The sequence below is a fragment of the Mastigoproctus giganteus genome, chromosome 4, assembly GCF_048544385.1.
Source record: "Mastigoproctus giganteus isolate SK-2022 chromosome 4, ASM4854438v1, whole genome shotgun sequence".
In the NCBI taxonomy this organism is placed as follows: Eukaryota; Metazoa; Arthropoda; class Arachnida; order Uropygi; family Thelyphonidae; genus Mastigoproctus; species Mastigoproctus giganteus.
This window is the reverse complement of record NC_143578.1, coordinates 242,147,152-242,171,939: the sequence shown is the minus strand read 5'-3', so window position 1 is coordinate 242,171,939 and position 24,788 is coordinate 242,147,152. Positions and strand designations below refer to the sequence as shown.

Below are 24,788 nucleotides of genomic sequence, written 5' to 3'. Positions count from 1 at the left end.
ATCATATTTTGCCAGTTCTGAGAAACAACGATCAAATGTTGCTGAAATTTTTTATTTAATCAGCATACTTTGAGAAATTCCTAAGATTACCAGTTTTGAAGTCGCTTAACAATGAAAAATGTTGTGCATTGTTATTTCTAAGTTGCCACTCAAACAACAATAATTTCATTTTGGAATGCTTTGATGTGATTACAAGCATCGGTAATTAAATTACCTTGCCCCTGCAATTCCTTGTTTAGTTGGTTAATTTTTTCAGTTATATCTACCAAAAAACATAGATCTGACAACCACTCTTCATCATTTAATTCAGAAAGTGATACTTTCTCCACATTCATAAAAATTTCGATTTCTTCCCCTAACTCAAAAAATCGTTTTAAACATTTTCCACGACTCAGCCATCTTACACTGGTAAAATATACGATGTTACCATATTTGGAACATAATTCTTTCAGGAACTTCTTGAACTGCCGATGTTGAAGTGCATGTGATTGAATGTAGTTTACTGTTTTTATAACCACATCCATGACATGGTTCATAGACAACACTTGAGTGCATAAATTGTGCTGATATATTAAACAGTGTATGAGAAATACAGGACTGGTTTTAATGGTTCTTGCCTCCAACTCATCCATAAATAACTTTAAAGCTCCTTTATTTTTCCCTATCATAGCTGGTGCTCCATCTGTTGTTAATCCAGAAAGCACCTCTAAATGCAAACTACTGTTGGACAAACACTTTTTTATGGCTTGGAAAACATCTTCACCTTGTGTGGTGTTTTTCAAGCTTAAAAGGTTTAGCATTACTTCTGTCACTTGGAAAGAATCGTTAACTCCACAAATAAATACCGCAAGTTGAGATGTGTCTGAAATATCCATACTTTCGTTGAACACTAAAGAATAAGCTTGGAATTCTTGAATCTGATCTCACAAAGTCACACTATTTCAAATGAAATTAATGTGACAACATATTGTTTGATGCGACAGACTTATGCTTGAAAATATTTTACTTTTATCGGGCAAAACATCTTTTATAACGGCTTCCAAACACTCTTTCACCAATTCTCCATCTGAAAATGGCTTCATTTTCTTTGCTATGTTATGTTATTTGGATTTTAGGGGCATTAGCAACTAAGGCCATATTGTTCCGGGGATATGCGGTGGTCATTCCCTGACCTTTCCGCATCCTCCATATTTGGTGGTCACGGGCTTGAACCCCGGTCTAATCAAAAAGCGTGTGCTACGCACTGCTGCTCCTGCCCACCTGGCTACGGAGGCGCCCATTTTCTTTGCAATTAACAGTGCGACAGAATAGCTTGCTTTGCCAATGTTAGATGACTGTTATAATGATGAATTAAATATCATTTGCTGAGCCTTTAATTCAGATTTAAGGGCAGCCAACTTATGTTTTTTTCAATTCTTTATTGAATTTCACATACTCGGCATGGTTTATTTCATGCCTTTTAACACTGTATTCCTTAAATACAGCAATTCTCTCTTCAAATCAAACATGTTAATCTGGAGTTCTGTACTATGAAGAAATAATTGTCTTCCCAATGGTCGCCAAATTGTTTTCTTCTGAAACTTTTCTTTTTTTTTTTTTAAATTCATTCTGAAAGGTAAAAAATAAATTATTAATTAATATTTTATAGATGTATTTAATGACAACAAGTGCATCTACACTACTTATTTAAACATTTTCCACTAGAAATACTTTTCTAAAAAACGTTTTATTCCTTTTGAGACATCCAGTCTTCTCTCCACTTATTGAGTAGCTCACTCAACTGGCGTGAGAAGATACCAATACTGGGACCAAGTTCTCCCTCCCTGGTGTTTCCGTGACACAACATGGTTTGAAGAAGGGAACGAGTGGTTTGGATTTGGAAAAGTACAGCTGGTCTAGTATTATATTTCTCATTCTGTCTATATTTCTCATTATTTATCGTGCCTAGTGCAACTAGTGAATGATTTCCCCGGGGCTGTACTTAAACTTCTCGGGACCCAAGGTGCTAAGCTCTTGCAGGGTCCCCTTTTAGGATACCAGTCCAAAAAAAAACTTGCATATATAAATATGCCAAAAGGGTGTGGTGGTAATGTATTTGGAAAATTAAATGCACAGGGCATAATCCTTATGGGTTTTGATAATTAACTATATAGTATCGGTGTAAATACACCATAGTTAACCCATATATTTGAACTACTTATGTAGCGTAGAGGGCATCGTTTTAATTGCATCTCATAATGTGGTTGCCTTCACGAGATGAGATACAATTAAAACAATGCCCTCTACGCTACATACGTAGTTCAAATATATGGGTTAACTATGGTGTATTTACATTGATACTATATAGTTAATTATCAAAACCCATAAGGATTATGCCCTGTGCATTTAATTTTCCAAATAAATATAATCAGAAAAAAAAAAAAAAAAATTATTTTTACTGATCTGTTTAAACACAAACATTGTAATACTGAAAAATATAAAGACCGAACTAAACTCTGTCGTAACAGTCCATGAGGGTATGACCAGCCACATGGCTTTGGCGGGGCATCAAGTGGTCAGCAAAGTGACTTCCATTGCCGCGTTTCTGGCTTTCGTGACCAGCATCCACTGCCCTTTCACATCATGATTAGGGCTCACAATACCGGTCAAAATCTTAATACCATTATTTCGGTATTTTTAATTAATGAAACCAGAATACCGATACTCCAAAAAAAAAAAACATTTTTCGCAATACATTTTGATGACAATTAGGTGCAATGAAGTAAGGAAAAAAAAGTAATTACAGTAACGTTCCTGAGAAATGCCACGAATATCGAAAACGTGAATACTGAGTTAAGGCTCCCATAGTAATAAAGGGGTTCCGTTCCAAAGTATGAAATATATAAGAAAAACTAATCTAAAATTTTGTCTATGTATGTATTATATGTACCTTCATAATATGACTATGTACCTGGACAGTACATAGTGAAATGCAAGCATCATCAGCCATTTTCAATCCACTGCAGGATGAAGGCCTCTCCAGCAACTTTCCAGTTCCTTCTGTTTTGAGCACTAGCCATCCATTTACTACTCACAAACTCCTGAATTTCATCTATCCATCTCCACCTTTGTCTTCCAGGTTTTCTTCTAGCTCCTCTTGGATACCATTCTGTTATTTTCTTAGTCCATCTGACATCATGTCTTCGAGCTATGTGTCCTGCCTAAGACCATTTTAGTTCTTTAGTTTTGATAAGAATATCCTTTACTTGAGTTTGCTGCCTAATCCATGTGTTTCTCTTCTTATCTAACAGTCTGATTCCCAATATAATTCATTTCATTCTTCACTGTGTAGTTCTCAGCTTCTCTTCTTTTGGTGAGTGCCCAAGTTTCACTTCCATAAGTCATGGTGGGGAGTATACATTGGTTCATTATTTTACGTTTCAGACAAACTGGGATATTGCTCTTCAGTATGACTATATTTCCTGAATGCTACCCATCCAAAATTTATTCTTCTCTTGACTTCCGGCCATTTATCATTATTACAGCTAATAACTTGTCCCAGATAAGTATATGACTCCACCTTTTGCAAGCCATATGCGATGCCATTTTCGATGCCATATGCTTGCCAAATGCAAGCATATGGCATCGAAATGAAAATAAGAAACAATTTAATATTAAATGTAATATTTATTAGAAATTTCAATCCAGCGCCTTTGCTAGCTAAAAAACTTATCCTGCCAGTGCTATCACCAGTTTCGCTAAAGTTATGATAAAGGAGTTTTGCCTTTTCACGAATGATGAGTGAACTTAACGGAATTTTATTTTGAGTTCGGTCTTCTATCCACAGATTTAAAGCCTTTTCCATTTTTTCTAATTTAACATCACGAGTTACAGAGCAAATTTTTGAAGCAATTAGCGCATTTTCATGGACACTGTGACGGATTTTTTCTTCCAATTTTTTGATTGATCGTACCATTGACTCATTGATTTTATAATGTTTTGCCACTGAGGAGACACTTTCACCATTAGAAATTTTGTCTAATAACTCAATTTTATTCGCTAATGTCATCACCTTCTTTGATATTTTCACATTTCCCTTGTTATTCGTAACCATATTTTTGTACGGGTTAGAAAGAACTTGTCCACAATAAAGTCACTTTCTTCCATTAACAAGCTCGAAAAAGTCTGTTTTACACTGCAAAACGGTAGATTCGTCACTTTTGTAAGCATATCAATTTATAAATTGATAAATTTATTCCATTTATAAGCATATAAATTAAAAGCAAACGACGAAACCTTCCATGACAAGCACATAACACATATTGAACAAGGATTAGCTAGAAACTTCCACATTCGCAATTTTGTCACCACTCTCCCCCCCACCCACTGAGCGCTGTTTTGACGGGGAAAGATAATTTTAGCCACGCTCATGTTTTTTTATGGCGGAAAATGTTCACGGCGCTTTAAAATTCACATTTTTTTAGGTTTCATTTTATATTAAATCAGCGACCGCAAATACGCGAAAGCAGATACCACGAATAGCGAAGATTTACTGTACTTGTATTCACGTTTTAAATCGAACTTTTATTACAATAATAAATGTTCTAGCAAAAATTATTAAACAGTTATTCTAAAAACAAAACAAGCATCTACACTACCTGTCCGAATAAAGTGAGCTAAACTGTCTTAAGAAACTCAATAGCATTATCATTTAAACTGGATCTAATTTTGGTACATATTTAATTAGCAGCAGAAAACTTCCTTTTGAATTCTGTGCTGGTTGGTGCTTTATACTGAGATAGTCGTAGACGAGTTTGCAGTTTAATTCCCCTTATTCCCTCATATTCAAAAAAATCTTATTTCCTTTTTATCAAAAATAAAAGAATATTTCCTTTTTTGACTTTTTACGGCACTATATCCGTATTAACCAAAGAAAGGGACTGACAGTTAAGCTTGGTGAGGAAACCAAATCTAAGTTGTTGGGGGGGGGGGGTGTATTTATTTATTTATTAATTTTTTATTTCCCTGTTCCTTAGTATCACCGTCAGTGGCCATTGTTATGATTTTAGTACAGCAGCTCCGTCAAGCACTAAGCGCCACAACTACCTCACTGTGTTAAAAAATTATAATTTCCAGAAGCTGATGGATATTCCCCCCCTCTCCCCACACACGAGTATATATATTATATATCATATATACAGGGTGGCCATAATTGAAGTATTCCTATTCAGAGCTCTTTGTAGCTCTAAGTAATAAGTAGAATGCCACCAAAATTAGTAAGTAAACTATTCAAGACATGGGGAGAAGGATTCCATGAAAAAAAAAAATTTGTTCCAAAATCTGCCGATAGGGGATAATATGGCACTGTACATGAGGAAAGACATGGCAAAGTACCAACAAATAAATAACTAAGACAAACTTTAATTAAATTACAAATTTTTATTTGTGATCTTTGCAAAAAAACCAGAAAGAAACAACTAAACTGCCAGAGGAAATGGTTTCACAGCTCCAAACTCACAGTTTACTCCTGATGGTTGAGTTGGTTTTGGACGTGATTACCATTGTTCTGGACTAGAAATTGCATTTGATGCACAGTGTACTCGACTGCAGAATGCAACGTATCTGGAGTAATATTCCGCACATATTGAGTTACGTTGTCCTTTTAAGACAGCCAGGTTATGGACACTTCCTTGATAGACATTGGCCTTGAGGTGACCCCACAGCCAAAAAATCACATTGTGTAAGGTCAGGTGAACGTGGTGGCCATGCAATGGGAAACAAATGATTAATGACACTTTCTGCAGTTAAGTGATGCCGGAGAAGCTGTTGTACTGGTCATGCGATATAAGGAGCCCCATCTTGCATAAAATTTGTCTCATCCAGGCATCTTCTTTGCTGCAGTTGAGGAATAATACTAATAGTAAACTTACAGAATACGCTTGCGATGTTCGCGTTGTGTCTTTATAGCTCTCTGCTGCTGAGAAAATTAAATTAACTCAGATTTATGCAAATTTTCTGCTCTCTTAGGCGTCTTATTTTTTAGTTTGGATTTAAAACTTTAATGCAATTCAGTTTCTTTCTGTTTTTTTTGCAAAGAGCACAAATAAAAATTTGTAATTTCATTAAGGTTTATCTTAGTTATTTATTTGTTGGTACTTCGTCAAGTCTTTCCTCTAGTTCAGCGCCATATTATCCCCTATTGGCAGATTTTGGAACTAAATTTTTTTTTCACAGGATCCTTTTCCCCATGTCTTGAATAGTTTAACTTAATAATTTTGGTAGCATTCTGCTTATTACTTAGAGCTAGTACAGAGAATTCTGAATAAGGATACTTAAATTTTGGCCATCATGTATATTATATGTGAGCTGTCAGTTTCTCAAGACCAATGACACAAATATAAAACAAAAGTCATTTATCGTACAAATCAACTTACAATACATAACTGGTGTTCATTTTACACCTAAGTTAGGCGAAGGTAAAGAAAGCCTGCACGAGAACGACGAGAAACGTCGGATAACTTACGCGGAAAATTAGTTTGCCGATACGGCACTCTAGCGCAGCTCACTCGGTAAACAGACGGTAGGTGTTAACGGTCTGGAGCAAAGTCGAGAACGATATACTGATTGACAGGTAGGCGTGGCAAACGACGTGCTGATTGGTGCGCGAACACAACACACGATAACATCGGTTTAGTATCACTGTAGCAGCACTAATGGTAACTTGTCCTAATCGTACATGCCCTAACATTTACTGTAACGGTGAAAAAAGATCAGGTTACCTCGACTTGAATCCCATGGGAGCTTGAACCCCTCCCGAAGTGGAGGGGGTAACCTAACCTTTTTTCTTTAGAATCAGTCATATTTAGAAATACATTCATAAAAAAATAAATTTTTTTATGACCGTATTTTTATTTTCTTGTTCAATAATATGCCCTAATGGTGAAAATAGGTCAGGTTACCTCCACTTGAATCCCATGGGAGCTTGAACCTCTCCCGAAATGGAGGGGGTAACCTAACCTTTTTTCTTTAGAATCATGAGTGGACTAGCACATAAATTGTTTATTAATAAATCATTTCATTGTTTGCCACGCCTACCTGTCAATCAGTATATCGTTCTCGACTTTGCTCCAGTCCGATAACACCTACCGTCTGTTTACCGAGTGAGCAGCGCTAGAGTGCCGTATCGGCAAACTAATTTACCGCGTAAGTTATCCGACGTTTGTCGTCGTTCTCGTGCAGGCTTTCTTTACCCAAGCCCTAAGTTATTCATTTTTTTCATTTAATCTGTTAATACACACTATCATTTCCATAAAATTTCTCTCAATCAAAACAATATCAACTAATTCAATCTTAATCACCAATATCAATTCTCTTCACAACAGCAATCCATAAGTCATTAACTTAATGCTAACAATTCCATGTAATCTCTCTTAATTTAGCAATATCAATTTTCTTTACAACTTCAACCAATAAACCAACTCAATACTAAACATTTCCTTATTTCTCGTGTTTCTTCGACTTCAACCTTACTCTAAAATAATCTCCCACTTTCTCTAAGTACCATTTCCAAAACAACACAGTTCAGAGGACTTACCTTCCTTCTCTTTCACGATGGGATTCCATTGTGCGGGTTCCTTCCACAGAGTGCAGTGATGTCTCTCTCTCCCTTCTTAGTTGAACCTTGCATCTCTGATGTATAGCTCTTCCAGTACTGTCTTATTTCGGGATTTCGAGAACAGTTCTCTGTTAATACTGAAGGAAATTACCACAGCAGTAGTAGAAGCCAGGGCACTATCTGACTGGCTTGTTATTCAACTTCCGGATTAACTTCTAGCATTCTTCTAGTTTCTCCAGGACATGCCCTGGAGAAACCTTCACTATATAGCTGGATACTCCCAGAACTACCACTGGAAGTCTGCAACCCCTCCGAACAACCACAAACCCCTCTTTTAGTGCGAGCACCTTATTTATTTTCTTCTCATTTATTTATTGAATTGATTGTAAGTTACAATCGCCCCTTGTACTACTTTTTTATAAGCAAGCTTATTACAAACCCCAGAGGGATTTGCATGCATTTACGTATCTCTCCCTATCTAATTTAAATCTTGTACTATTTTTTTTATAAAGCAAGTTTATTTTCCTTCTCATTTATTTATTTATTGAATTGATTGTAAGTTACAATCGCCCCTTGTACTACTTTTTTATAAGCAAGCTTACTGCAAACCCCAGAGGGATTTGCATGCATTTACGTATCTCTCCCTATCTAATTTAAATCTGACCCAATCATGGCGTTATTCTTTAAACTCACTCTTCTTCCTTTGGTGGGAAAATAGAATATTTTTCCCATACAATGAAACACTTTCATCTTTTACCTCAAGATCACCTGTTTACAACACCTTTGAATTGCTCCATACCAATACCCTTTCCCGAAATGCACTAAGTGTCGCATCCTCAAGTAACAGTGTAATAGACGGATTAAACTATTGTTCAGAAGTTTTTAATTTTAAACATTTCACACCTGCCATACCATTAATATAATGATATTCCTTAATTGCACTACCAGGCCTATTGCCACTAATGGAAATTATGTTTTCGTTATTCCTTAAAGTGCTTTACTTTCACACACACTATACTTACTAAGAAAAATATATTTGTAAGATTTTATGTATTACAGTTTCATGACGTTTTCAGGTTTCAGTTGCATTTGTACTGTGTATAACAATCCCTCATTTGCAAATTCAGCAGTGTTAATGATTTATTGTTGTCGATTTTATATAACCTGTATGTGAATAAATCATGGATAATTAATTTTTAAATTAGTCCTGAAAAACCAGTATTTGAATACCGAAAAAAAGACTGGGATGGGTGTATATGGGATCCTGGAAGCTCAGTATTGTAAGCCCTAATCATGATGATTTTATAAATTTGGGCCCCCACCGGAATCGAACCCGGGCTGCCTGCACCGAAGACGTGAAAATCAGCACTGAGCTACGTGGAAGCCCAACAACAATAGAGTATAATGTAGGCGTACACTCTTCTACTCAGTGTACTATATATATATATAATTGTTTATGTAATTTATATATATATATTTTTGTTCAACTACGGTTAATTCATTATTTCGGTAACTATTTGTTACCCTTGGGGCTTTGACTGCATATACAAGTCCAGAGATTTTGGGTTAGCTAGAATGAGTGAGACAACTGACAAAACACATGAAAATTGCCAACATGTTTAATTCTAGGAAACTGACTCATGTACATACAAATTTTTCACTAAATTTCTAATACAGGCAACCTCCACTGAGATGTACAGTTACAAAAGTTCTTTACTATATTTCATTACCAGGTAGATTTATTTACAGTTCCTTTAAAACATCAATTTTGTTTATCCTTCCTCTTCATAGATTAATCAAGTCATTCATAGTAAGAATTTCAGAATGCCTTTCTCCTTTCCCCAGGACTATATCTTGACTAATATACACGTAAGTTAGTTATAAACCAGTTATACAAATATCTTGACTAGGTATAACAATACTAAACAGTACTTACAATTTATTCTCCCCTTCTCCAGGTTGGGCCAGCTCCTTGATTTTTGGGCAACTTTCCATTATGGTCCTCAAATTGGGTTCCTTTGTTCTGTACCAAAAAACTCACTGACCGACTCACTCTAATATGGCCTACTCACTTAAAACCACCAACTCACTCTAAACCGACCAACAACTACTTTGTTTCCCGCCGAAACAAATCCTTATATATCCTTTTTGTCCTAAAATTCTCCACCCCCCCATCCCTTATTTTAATATAATCCCTGATTAGTTCTATCGTCCTTGACCTTCTCTGTTTATTTCTCCTGGTTCGGATCATTTTGGGGAAATTTAACCTGACCTTCTTTTTGTAGGTATAAGCTCACCTTCCTTCTCAGAAATTTTCCTTAAGCACCTTCCTAATGGTTAATACCTGATCCTATTTTAATCTTTCGTTGACGAGTATAATAAAATGTTAACCGAATCAGTCTAATTTGTAAGAATATATTCCAATGTTAAATGGATATATATTATTATTTTATTTTATTTATTTATTTTTTTAGTAAACCAAAGCTTAGAATAATAAACAAATTAGTTTAATTACTAATTTTATTACAAAAACAATATCAAAAATTGTGTTACAAAAATATTATAAAAACATCCACATCTTGTTTGTTAGCAGTAAATAATAGCAGGTTATAACATTATAAAATAGTAATGCAATAGCTAAATTCATAAATTGTATGAGTTAATACAATTTATGTGCATAAAAATTTTTTCCTTGGCTTTGCCTTGGGAAAAATATCTATTAAATCATTGTAATTAATGCTATTTACTAATTCAGATTCAATAAATAACAATGACAAATTACTCATTTTATCTGGGATTAAACTATTCCTTAAATAGTTTTGGCCAAGGTAAAGAAAGCCAACATGAAAACAACTTTAACTGGTCAAAAGCTTTCCCGGTACTGCAGCTTCTCCCTGCATTCTTGGTGTTTTAACCTGATAGGTCGTTTTCCTATCGGGTTAAAACAGCAGGAGGGGGGGGGATAAACACACTAAGACTGAGGCAGTCGGGAGAGTGTACCCGTAAGTACATTTCAGCTGCAAAGGCATTACACTAATGAATTCCAATAATCTGTTTTTAATAATGAGAAAAAACTAATGAATACATCATTATCAACTTCTATTGCCATTAACATACGCCATCTGTTTACCGAGAATGCAGAGAGAAGCTGGGGTACCGGGAAACGCGTTTGACCGTTAAAAGTTTCCAGTGTTGGCTTTCTTTACCTTTGCCATAGTTTTTTTACACGTTTGCGAACAGAAAATGACTGTTCCCACTTGCATTTGTCTCAGGCATTGTGAGAAATATTTTCAGAATTGTTTCTACATTCGGCAATGTTGATCTAAATCCATCATTAACAATGTTGCACATATACTCAATATTTGAAACATTTTCTTCTTCGGCATAGTTGCTGCTATTATGATTAATGCCTTTTTAAATATTAAATATATCACTGTTTTAATTACTGCTTCATTTAATTCATTGTTTATTGGCAATTTCAGATTTTTAATTCAAATGAGATTATAGTAACAGCTTAAAAGTAATATAACCGATAATGATTCGATATAAAAAATTAATGCTTGAATCAATTCATATTTTAAGAGCGAGAAAACAAAAAGCTTTCAATAAAGGAAACGCATGCCACAGTCGCAATAGATAATGAAACATTACATAGATTTGATATTTAAATTTTCTGTTACAACAGAATCAAAATTTATTAAACTACAACACTACTTTTAGAGAGATATATACATACCTATATTTACTTCAGTGTGTGCACTCCTATGTATCACATTTTAACTTTACACATCAACAATTAAACTAAATGTTAGAGTTTCCAGGTTTCGGCTTATATAGTTTCTCAAACCCATGGGTGTCCAATTAAAATAATTTCTGTAGAGCGAATAAAATTTCCATACGACGAACGGATTTCAAGAGAGGCTAGACATGCATTGTTCGCACCTCTGGCCTTTAGGCAACAGAGCTGCTGCTGTAGAAAGCAAGAATTAAGAGTTAAAAGGATTAACATTCCGCAATTTACTGTTCATAATATATTTACAACCACCTCTTCTACATACTATTCCGAGAAGTCGCGCTGGTCATTGCTTTCTTGTGTTCATAGCCAGTGGAAAAGATTATATTCCTGATCCAGATAATATGGCATGGTCAGCCTGTGTTCTACTGTTACATCCTGTAGAGAATTAGGAGAGAGTGATTTTCTTTATTCTGGAAATTAATCTCTTTCAGAGAAATCAGTCATCCACACTTTCAGTAATTTTCACCTGTCTCTGTTTACATGGTAGGTACAAGTGGGTCCTAGTTTAGAAGAGGGTGTTAAAAAAAAAAAAAAAATTGCTTTAAAAATTTCTGGCCCCCTCTATCGTGGGGCCTGAAGCTAGCTTCTCATGGGCCTATTTATAAGTACGGCCCTGGATTTCCCACTGATGTAGTCAATAGTGTAAAAATCATCTGGTGGGCCACAAAAAATAATGTGGCTGGCTGCATGCTGCCGTGGGTTGGCCAGGCCTGGGTCAAACCATTCTATTCTTAGTGCCTCAAAAGTGATTAATTTGTAACAAAAAGGTGACTAGCCTTATTGCTGAATCAATTTTTGGTCAATGAGAGGTTAGGCGGCTGGACATGTTGGCTGAGTTCTGTTGTATGATATTGGGTATGTAAGCCGGCCTGGTGATAATAGGCTCTGCTGTTGATTTGACAGTTTCCATTCAAATTCTTGGTTCAATAATGATTTTAGCAAAACCACACAGTGAAACCCTTTACGATCAGCATTAGAGTAAGGTGCACTTCCCTCTACAGAATAATTTTAATAAGTTTTTAGCATCCAGAACTTTTTTAGTTAATTTCATTCCTGCCGACAAACAGTCAGGGGGGCTAGTTCTTAATTTCATTAATTTCAAATACTTTTTTTAAATTAATTTCATTCTTATCAACAAACAGTAGGTGGTAAATTCTCATAAACAGTTGGGAAGTAAGTTCAGGATATAGGGTTTTCCATTCCATTTATTTATTTATTAATATCTTTAAAAGTAAATAAATACAATATTAAAATCATACCCTGTGAGATAAAACAGCTCAACTGTAAAAAATTTTCCTTTGTGTGAGTTTCCGCTTCATCTTCAGATTCAGTACATTTTAGAGTGACATATTAAGGGTAATAAATGAAGCAATGATTAAGCAATTCAAGAAACATTATTTAATAAGCTATTATTTAAAACAAGTATGGATATTGTAGACATCAGTCTTCAGACAATCAGTGAATACCTGTTTTTCAATAAAATCCAGATATCACTACACACAAGAATAAACATATTGTAATTAAATATTCACATTTAATGCAAGGTATCTAATGTTTGCATTCTTTTAATCATACTTTCACAATGAAACACACACATACACACAATTATCTAGAGCAGCATTTCCCAAACTTTTTTTAGTAACGGAACACTTTTCATCTCACAATATATTTACAGAACACTTACAAACACAAGTTTAGTGGGAGCCAAAGAACTATTTGCAAATATTTTATTACATACAATGCACCTGGGCATCAGGAGCACTTTATTTCCAACACATGTAAAGCCAAAATTCAAATAACTGTCATTATACTTTTGTTTTTGTCTTTTATTAGTTGGTTCCTGTTTTTTTAATTTGGATTTTTGGGGAACAAAAGGCTGTGATTGTTCATCCTCACTTTGAAGTGTGACAATATTGTGTTCATTTTCATTGACCACAGTTGCAATACTAGAAGTACTTTTGCTTCTTGTTTTAAAGTTCCTTTTTTCAACCACAAATCCATGGTCATTTATTTTGATAATATTTCGAAATACTGATAATTATCAAAAAAAAAATTATACAAGAAAGTGAGTTTAGTTATGATATCACTTTGCTTCCCTCTTTCCTTCAACCTATGTACTCCAGGATAAATTACATACGAATGGTATATTAGACCACTACATAGCTACTTTTTCATAGTTGTCGTTACCCCTATGCATACTTTTCTATGCAAAGCCTGCCAAAATAAAGTGTTCTGCGGTCTATTTGATTATTAGTCTATGCCAGTATATTAATAACTGGAAAAAAATAATGTTAAAAATTATAATGATACAAAAGTGGTGTATGCTACAAATATGCAAAACTTATTTATTTTATTTTTTTAATTATTAATTACGATTTTTCATGGAACACTTGTTCACATCTCACGAACATTAGTGTTCCACGCAACACAGTTTGGGAAACGCTGGTCTGGGGTGTACCAAGAATAGTACCAGAGCAATAAAACAATCAGCCAATGGCAGTCCTAGGGTCAAAAAAATTAACACTGTTAATTTTTGATAGCATTTTGTTTTGGTTTAAATTTTTCCTGGCTTCTCAACCAAAAGTTGATCTTACAAAGGCAGTCAGGGAAAAAAAATGTTTGATCTTATTATCCAATAGAATGTCAAAAATTACAAATAAATCTACAAAATTCCTCATTTTGAATTTCTTGCTTCTCTTCGGTGGGTGGGCAGGTACCCTGGTGTTGCAATAGTGACAACCCAGTTATGAAGTATAACTTCACAATATGAGCTGCCTAATGGTGTGCAGTGATATAGACTATAAAATATTTAAGGGCAAAGGCCTCATGCTACAAGGTAGAATGACTATACTAAAAAATCTGTTCTTTATATATGAATGCCATGCTGCCAGAACTTTTTTGATATGCCTACTACAGGGATAATAATGCTTGTTACAGTGTACTTTTTTTTATAAGATTAACTCATAATAATGATCTTTTCCTCTAATTAAAAACTATATTTATCAATTTTTATTGGCATCTTGTGAGAATCAATTAACTATAGTTTCTAATTATTAAAAAAATTCTAATATACTATTAAAACAAATTGATATTTTTTAATTCAGTACTTTTGAAAGCAAGAATAAGTGAGATTTTTAACACACACACACAAAATAGAAAAGCAACAATTTTATCTCGATAAAAATGACCAGCAAAATCTTAAACTATCTTGTACAAGGATATGTAACATTAAAAGTGCCTCCAAAATATTGGTCGATAAAACTATTATATTTGGTTGTAGGTGGACTGTTGGAATTGCCTACAGAAGCCTTAGAAGAAGTCTCAGGAGTAAGTTTCTGCTGAAGCATCCGCATCATTTCCGTCCAACACTCATTAGCATCCTAAAGTATAAAAATAACAATACATTTTTAAGAGCACACTAGTTCTATCACAAAGTACACCAACAATACCTACCACTTCATATGATAGAGAAATAGGAACAGTGAAATAAAATGAGATGATATTCAGTCTTTTAATCATAAGAATCATTTAGTCTGACATTTAGTAGAAGCATTAAGTGTTTGTAGCACATGGGGATTTGTAGGTTTCACAAGTCAGGTAATATATAACTTTGACAACCATATATTACTGTGATAGTAATTACTTCTACTTTCATATGCTAAGTTTTGAACTGTATTGAACTGTATTTTCAATACAGTTCTTCATTTGCCACCAATCTGACATCAAATGCCAGCAATTAAAACAAGCTTTTTCATTTATTCTATACAGTAAACCCTCATTAAACCGGATTAATAGGGGCTGTGAGGTGTCCGTTTTAATGAAAGTCCGGATTATATGAAATACGCTTTGTAATGTGGGTAAAGCTTATTTAAACAACATAATGTATGTGGATAACAGTAAAAACATGTTTATTTTACATTAAAAATATGTATGTACATGGTCATGAAATGTTATGCCATCTTATAAATCTAAAAAGCCAACCTGAGCATGCTTTAAATTGTTCAATTCCTCGCACAGAAGAACAAAGTTGGGAAAACCATTTGTACACAGCACCATCTAGTGCTTTATCAGTAGGCATCCGCATTCATTTAACTTTACTTTTTTCTTTCTCCACGTTAAACTTGAGAACAAAATTACGAATTTCACTTTTTTCTTTTAAATGTCCGACACGGTTTGTTTTGCAATGCCACACTCAAGACAGATGCTTGACACTGAAGCTCTTTTTTAAGTTTTTCTATCACCAATAGTTTATCGTGAAGAGACAGCGTTTTATGCTTATGCTTCTGTCCTACACTAGGCTTACTTAAAGATATTGTTTAACTGCACAGCACAAACACCAAAAGATAAAAGCATGTAACTGCGGAGCAAACGACAAACAACTGTCTGGTACTACATTTAAGGTGGTAGAAAATGAAAAAGACCTGGGAGTAATTATGCAGTCAGATATGAAGTTTTCTGAGCAATGCAGACAGGCTGCCAGGGCAGGTCATGGGGTTTTGTCAATGATATATAGGAATTTTGCTAGCAGGGAAAAGGAGGTGATTGTCCCTCTCTATAAGACAATGGTCAGGCCACGCCTTGAGTACTGCGTACAGGTCTGGAGGGCTCATTTTAGGAAGGATGTCAATTTGCTGGAGTGTGTACAGAGAAGGGCAACAAGATTGGTGAGGGGAATGAAGGGACCTCTTACCAAGAGAGGCTAAAGTTCTGCAAATTGCAGTGGCTGGAGACTAGGCACCTGCACGGTGATCTGATTGAGGTGTATAAGGCCTTGAATGGGTTCAGCATGCTGAATTCTGATGGGATCCTTCCACTTGTTCAGATTACGAACCTAATGGGACATAAATTCAAATTAAGAAAAGACAGATGTAGAAGAGATGTGCGGAAATTTGCCTTTAACCAGCGGGTGGTTAATTGCTGGAACAAACTTCCATCTGTCGTTGTGGAAGTTGATAGGTTGAATAAATTTAAGGAGGAACTGTACAGGCATTTGGAGGGAATGGTGTGATTTTTTTTTTTTTTTTTGGCTGATGCTGCATAAGCTCATACACATGCTTTCTTGCATCACATGCTACTACTACTACAAATGTTTATTATGCTACGAGAGCATTTCTCACTGTTTTTTTTTTTTTTCTTTAAGTGGTATATCTAGCAAAATGTTGGATTAGGACTGATGGGTTTTCTCGGAAACCATGAGTGATAGAGTTTAGTCATTTGCTTCTGTGAACCAAATTTTCCATGACATATTATGTTTAGTTTAGCTCCAGATTCGGTAAGAATATTGGCCACTGTGTGATTTATTATTTTTCTGTTTTTTTAACATAAAATGTCAATGAAAAGAAACAGCACTGAAACGGGCAGAAAACCAGGAAGAATGCAACATACTCAAATTGATATTTGATTGAACTTGAGAAATTTAGCAGCAAAAAAATAGGTCACAACAAACGAAACAAAAAACGATCAAATATTATTTTAAAAAATTACTTTAAATTTGCAGTAAAATACCTATCCGAATATACATACATATGTATAAATTATTATTATTTTTTAAATTAAATAAATTTGTTTTTTCATGCTATTTAAGTCTTTTTATTTTACCTTAAAACATTATAACAGAATATATTTAATTTTACCTTACTAGCATTAGCATAGGCACATGATGCAAGAAAGCAAGCTTATATAGCATCAGCCAAAAAAAAAAAAAAAAAAACACTTACTTCACCCATCCACTCGCTCCAAATGTTTGTCACGTTCTGCCTTTGAATCTATTTAAGCCATCAACTTCTACGACAGATGGAAGTTTGTTCCAGCAATTACCCACCCGCTGGCTAAAGGCAAACTTCCGCACATCTATCCTATGTCTTTCCTCAATTTGAATTTATGCCGTGTCAGGCGATTATTCTGAGCAAATTACGTTAGATTATTCAGAAAATTTGGCTATCCAGAAGAGGTCTGACATCAATTATTCTGGATAACTGACATTCTACTGTATTCACAAGTTGCAGGGACTTGTCTAATTCAAAAAGACTGCCGAAACCAACTACAGGCAAAACATCCTTTAGAATGAAATTGAATAATATAATAAAAATAAAAAGCTATAATTTCAGCCAAATTTAACTATAATAAAAATTTGCTAGTGTACAGCATATAGTATGGTTATAAGTATATGGCACATTTAAATTTTACATTTCTATTTAGTTCCTGAAGAACTGCTTGCAGAATCATGGAGAATTCACATAACTTTAATTTGCGTTAGCATTAGCAAAGGTACATGATGCAAGAAAGCAAGCTTATATAGCATCAGCCAAAAAAAAAAAAAAAAAAAAAAAAACAACTCTATTTCTCCCATCCACTGGCTCCAAATGTTTGTCAAGTTCTGCCTTGAATCTATTTACGTTATCATACCTAACCTACCCAATTCTACAATGACAGATGGAAGTTTGTTCCAACAATCAACCACCCACTGGCTAAAGGCAAACTTCTGCACATCTATCCTACAACCGTCTTTCCTCAATTTGAATTTATGCCCTCTCAGGCGATTATACTGAGCAAGAGGAAGACTTCCATCCACACTGAATATGCTTAAACAATTCAAGACTTTATACACCTCAATTAGATCACCTCGCAGGTGCCTAGTCTACAGACACTGTAATTTACAAAAGTTTAGCCTTTCTTCGTAAGAGCAACCTTTTATTCCATTCACTAATCTTGTCGCACTTCTCTGTACTCATTCCAACAGCTCTACATCCTTCTTAAGAGGCCTCCAGACCTGTATACAGTACTCAAGGTGTGGCCTGACAAGGGGATAATCACCTCCTTATCCCTGCTAGAAAAATTCCTGTATATCATTGACAAGACACCATGAGCTACTCTTGCAGCCCATCTGCACTGCTCAGAAAACTTCACATCCGCCTGCACAATTACCCCCAGGTCCTTTTCATTCTCTACCATTGTCAGTGTGGTACCACAGAGTTGATATGTTACTCTGGGATTACTGTTTCCCATATGTAGTACTTTACATTTTTCAATGTTAAACTTCATTTGCTACCTCTCACTGGCGCCTCCGTAGCCAGGTGGGAAGGAGCAGCAGTGCTTAGCACACGCTTCTTGATTAGACCGGGGTTCGAGCCCGTCACCACCAAATACGGAGGATGCGGAAAGATCAGGGAATGACCACCGCATATCCCGGAGCAATATGGCCTTAGTTGCTAATGCTCCTAAAAACCAAATAACAACAGCTACCTCTCAGCCCATCTGCTCAACTTTTCTAGATCCTGTTGCAGCAGTGAACTGTCAATAGTGTCATTAACAACCCTGCCAACCTTTGTATCATCTGCCAACTTCGATATTAAGCCTGATATACCATCATCAATATCATTTATAAATACAGAAAACAACAAAATGGACCCAACACTGAACCCTGAGGGACTCCACTAATAACATTAGTCCACGAAGAGCCTTTATCCATAGCTGCAATTTGCCTCCAATTTGGTCACACTGCTCCAATTTGTGCAGCAGTCTTCCATGTGCAACAGTATCAAAGGCTTTCTAAGATCCAAATATATGATATCAAAGTTATTCTTTGCATCTAGTTCCTTTGTGACTACATCATAGTATCCAATCAAATTAGTCAGACAAGACTTCCCCTTAACAAACCTATGCTGTGTCCGAGCTATAACTGAAGTCTTGTCTAGATGATCCTGCAATGCTTCTTTAACCAGTGCCCCCATTAATTTCCCTGGAACAGAACTTAAACTAACAGGTCTGTAATTACCTGTGTCTCCCTTTGATCCTCCTTTGTGGATTGGGGTCACATTTGCACATCTTCAGTCCATGAGTACCTCCCCTGAGTCAGGGAAGCTCTGATAATTATGGGTAAGATACAGGAATACAGTGTTATAGGAATATTAATCCATTTACTTACACTACTGAAAAAGCGGATACACTGAGCACTGTTTTGGTCGGGAAAGCTAATTTTAGCCACGCCCATGTTTTTTTATGGCAGAAAATGTTCACAGCTTTAAATTTCACAGCTTTAAAATTCACGTTTTTTAAGGTTTCATTTTATATTAAATCAGCGACCGCGAATACAGATACCGCAAATAGTGGGGGTTTACTGTATTTCTTTCTAATAATAAAGGTTGCTAAATTTTTATTTTTGCTATAATATCAAAGCTTTAATATACAAGGCTGTATATTAAAGCATGCATTGGGTTGTTATTTATGTACAATTCAACAAATCTTTGAGAGAGAGAGAGAGAATCCATATTTTGTGATATTCTTTGCTGTTTAATACTTGTAATCCAAGTAAAAAAACTGAAAGAGACAAAATTTGTCTCTTTCAGTACTGATGTTCATTCAATAAAAAATTTTTATTTTCAATAAATTTTGTAAAAATGTAACAAATTCTAAGTTGTTACATTTTATATATTAAGTTTTAACAATTTTGCTAACCAATCTTGGTAATTACAGCTGCCATTTAACTAAGTAAGCTGCAATTAATTAAGAATGCTTTTGTGAACTACTGATGACCAGTGTGAATATAGTTTAAAAAATGCACACTTGATTACAATTGTGAAATACAATCTATTTGTATTTCTGCACTAGTTCTGCACTGTAATGTTTTATCATTCACACATTCTCACACACACTCTCTCTTTTTACTCAACACGACCACGCTCTGCACATTCCATTTGTAACGTTTCATATTTTTATATTTTATGTATGCATTCGCACAGCTGACGAAGAGATACTTAAATCTCGAAAGCTCCTGTTACTTAATCTTAGTTACTGTTTATCGTTAAAAGTAGTTACTGTTCTTACCAGACAAACTGAATTTCTTTACTCATCTATGGAAACCCAGTACCACAAGCCTCTTCAATTTCATACAATCTATTTTTTGTGTATGAAATGAAATTTTATATTTGCAAGCAGTGCAAATATAAAATTTCATGTTCAATAACTGCTATGGTTTTTTTTTAAGAAGTTTTTCAAAAGCCATCTCAATTTTTTTTATAAAAATTCATTTATTACACTCCCACCTAACTTACCTCAAAGGCTAGGCTCTTGTGTCAACTATTTTACTTGCTTGTTTACTGTAGTTATTTGCTCTCCGTGAGACCAAAGAATGCAAGATTAAAATTTCATTAAAGAAATTCGTTAATGAAAAATCTGAGGGAGGGTGGGAATTAATAAACAGCAGAGAGCAGAGCATCACCAAATACAGCAAAACCCAGTTAATTCAAGGTTCAAGGGACCAAAAATATATATCTCCAATTTAAATGGGCTCAAAGTATCCGTACAAGATCAGAACATTTTGGTATTAACTGATCGAGAGAAAAATTTTTAGTCACATACTAACACAATTAACATTGTGCAGAATTTTCATAATTCTCATTTAAAATATTAATAATCTTTTAGTTTCATTCCAGTAGACAGTCATGAATAGATTTTTAACATATTAATTTAGTCAACATGAGGAAGATAATTGTGCTGTCATTGTTAACTGTTTACTATTACTTAAACACAAAAATTAGGTGAACACATAATTGAATAGTTTTAAGACAGTGTTCCTCAACCTTTTTTTAATTATTGCCCCTAAAGGGCTTTTTTAAACAATTTTTTTCCTAATCTCCCTCCCCCCCTCTAAAATTTTAAACAAGAAAATACTTTATACTTACTTTTTTTATTCATTGGATCCCTGAGCCTGATACTTCTTAGCAAAAAGTTCAATGTTCGGTCTGATGTTAGTAAGTTTAATTCTGACGGTCTTCTTTTGAACATATATCAATTCTGTTTCTTTCCTTTGTTAATATTTTATTTATTGAACTAAAACCACTTTCAACCATATAAGACCTTGGAAAACAAAGTATTTTGGCCATTTCAGACCACATCGTTAGATAAAGAAGTTTAGTTGTTTTTGATCACCACAACTCATCGATTCCACCTTTTTCGAATTTATATTTGCATTCTTCATTACATTTTAATTCAATGAGTTCTTCTTGAATTTCTTCACTAGCAGACCCGGCATCGCATCCAATTGGATCTAACATCGATGGCTTCACTTCAAAAGAAAATTAATCTGAAAATCTATTTTTCATTTCACCTTTTAAAGAACACAAATTATCTGAATAATTCTTAAAATCATTCTCAGTAAGAGATTCATTGATTTCAGCTAACTTTTGCATACCATAAAATTGTTTTCTCATTAAATTGCTTTCAAACATTTCCAGTTTTTCAGTGAAGGCTTTTAATACACGTTTGTAGTCTATCACAGTAATTAATTTCCCTCGATGTTGAAGTGATACTTTATTAAGTTTTCGAAAAATTCAAGCCAAATAGTATATGTTGTTTTTCTGTTTGCTGATCTCCTTTGCTTTCTAAAAAACTAATTATTGTATAAAAAAGGTTTACAAATCTTGTTAGACAGTTTCCTTTAGAAAGCCATCTGACTTGTATGTAAACGAAGCCTCACATACTGTTCTTCATTAGCAACACAAAATTTTCTGAAAAGGCAATCATATTTACAATGTAACTTTATTTTATTGATGATTTTAATAACTATACTGAGAGATTGATAAAGAACTGGACTAATATTTTTTGCAATCAGATGATGTCAGTGCACAATGCAATGTATTGCAAGAACTTTGGGACATATTTCCTTTAGGTGGGCTATAAAACCTTTATGTCTTCCAACCATTGAGGTAGACCATCAGTGGCACAGGATACCAAATTTTCCAATGATACTTGTTTTTCATCAAACTATGTTTTTACAGCAGCAAAAATGGATGCTCCAGTACAGTCAGTTTCTATAGGTTTTACAACATTTCTTCTTGCAATTTATGATCATCATCGAAACAATGCACTATGCCATTAGAAGGGCCTTATTGTCAATAACTGTGGATTCATTAATCTGAATAGAAACTTTTCTAATTTTTAGTTTGTCGATTAGCTGCTCTTAAATGTTAACTGACATCTCATCGATTCGTCTTTGAATTGAATCGTTGCTCAATGGCAATGTTTTTAAAATACTGGAAGGATTTGGATGCATTACTGTTGAAATTACAGTCTATAATGTGGGTCGTATAAAAGTCTCAGCAATGTATGAGCACTACCAGTTTTTGCAATGATCTCTGCACTTTAATAAGATGCAATCATTCCATCGTCATTTGTTTGTGTTCTTCTTAAATAAGGAAGTAACAGTGTTATGTTGTTCAATATTATGTTTTAAATTTTTAAAATATTCGATATTAACATTAATTGAAGTATATGATGCAAGAAAGCAAGCTTATAGAGCATCAGCCAAGAAATAAAAAAAAACCTCCCCATTTCACCCATCCGGTCACTCCAAATGGTTGTCTAGTTCAGCCTTAAATTTATTTAAGCTATCAACTTCAACAACAACAGATGGAAGTCTGTTCCAGCAATCAACTACCCACTGGCTAAAGGCAAACTTCTGCACATCTATTCTAAAACTGTCTTTCCTCAATTTGAATCTATACCCCCTCAGGTTCTTAATCTGAGCAAGTGGAAGTATCCCATCAGCATTGAGCCTGCTCAAACCATTCAAGGCATTGTACACCTCAATCAGATCACCTCGCAGGTGCCTAGTCTCCAGATGCTGCAACTTACATGCTCAGATAGCTGAAAAACTGAATGAGTATTCTGCATCTACAGTGACATATGAGGAATTCTGTAGGAAAGGGGAGGACAGAAGTTTACCAACCTTATCAGGATGTTTCCTTTTTCAGTTATCTAAAAATCTTGATGGTTTGATAGCCTCATTTGAAAAAGAACTATTACACATGGACTGTCTTGAGCTGATCAATAAAACCATAAGCTAGATATTGATCCAGATGCTGTCAACGCTTTTTCTTTTCAGCACTTGACATGTTTGATGATGGGTTGAATAATTACAAAGAATTAAAAAATAAAATATGAACTATTTTTATTTGACTCTCATAGTCCATGTCACTCATGAAAGCACTATGGATCAAACATAATCAACTTCCACAAGGAAACAATAAATCAATACTAATTGTCACTCAGAAAGTAGACACAACAGAATGAAACATTTCCTCATCCCATCCATGCCTCATATATTGACCAATCCAACAAAAGAGTAAATAAATCAACCATGCTACTGCCAAGGTCGCAGCTGTTGGAAAGGTGCAAACGCCAAGGATTGCTGAGACATTACCTCTGAAAGCACTTAGGCATTTAATGCCTATGAAAAGCAAATGAATTAAATCATGCCCACTATCTTCCTTTTATCAAAATTTCTTACTCACTTCTAATATAATATACCTATATGTTAAAAATCAGTTGTTTCAGGCAAAAAGAAAATCCAATGGGAGAAATTAAATATTAAGGAATAAGATGTCATTGCATAGGGATGAACTTTGGAGGACTACAAACCATTACAATACCCATGATTTTTTCATCTTCCAAAAACCAATTTTTACCCCCTTGTGGCAATATCGCCCCAATGAGAACTCCTGTTTTAAGACAACTGTAGATATAGACATGCTCTATAGAAAGAAAACTGAAAACATTGATATGCATAGAACACTGTGGTGGGCAGAACCATGAAAAATGTGCATATATATACATATTTATTTAAAGATTAATAATAATACTGACTTTTATTATTTCTTAGCATAATTACAAAAAGACCTTTTTTACTCAAAACTGAAATATCACAGGTTGTGACTATCAGGTTTTATCTTTTATGTAACCTATTGCATACTAAAATCTATAATATTAAAATGAACTAAATTTTAATTTGTCTATAATTTATAACACAAGGATATGCATTACATAATAGCATCTATGATAATCTCTTGATTGCAAACATACAGCACCATTCATAAGTAGTAAAGTATGTACATTTAAGAGCAAGAATGACAAAAAATGCCTTATTATTTTATTCTTTGGAAAGCAGCATTATAAAGATCCTAAAGCAGTAATACCACACCCAAAGATCAATTACAGTCAGACCTCTCTTTAACGAACTTCCATACAGCAAATTTTTTTGATTTCCCCCTGGTCATTACATTGAAAATAATTTCTGTATAACGAAGAAAATTTCCGTATAACGAACTGATTTCAAGACACCTGTGTATGTAGTAGTAGCATGTGATGCAAGAAAGCAAGTGTAGGAGCTCATGCAGCATCAGCCAAAAAAAAAAAAAATCACACCATTCCCTCCAAATGCCTGTCCAGTTCCTCCTTAAATTTATTCAACCTATCAACTTCCACGACAGATGGAAGTTTTTTCCAGCAATTAACCACCCGCTGGCTAAAGGCAAATTTCCACACAGATATATTCTACATCTGTCTTTTCTTAATTTGAATTTATGCCCCCTTAGGTTCGTAATCTGAACAAGTGGAAGGATC

The 24,788-nt window shown here is 34.6% G+C and overlaps 1 protein-coding gene across 1 annotated transcript in view; it reads right to left on the bottom strand.

Moving 5' to 3' along the window:
- Usp14 (ubiquitin specific protease 14) overlaps positions 1 to 24,788 on the bottom strand; it is a 156,219-nt gene that overhangs the window by 59,769 nt on the left and 71,662 nt on the right. The window contains exons 8-9 of the mRNA XM_090372138.1: positions 14,615 to 14,770; positions 12,650 to 12,734 (exon numbers count right to left, since the gene is read on the bottom strand). Of these exons, the coding sequence (XP_090228264.1) occupies positions 12,650 to 12,734; positions 14,615 to 14,770 (241 nt within the window). The remainder of the gene's footprint in view (positions 1 to 12,649; positions 12,735 to 14,614; positions 14,771 to 24,788) is intronic.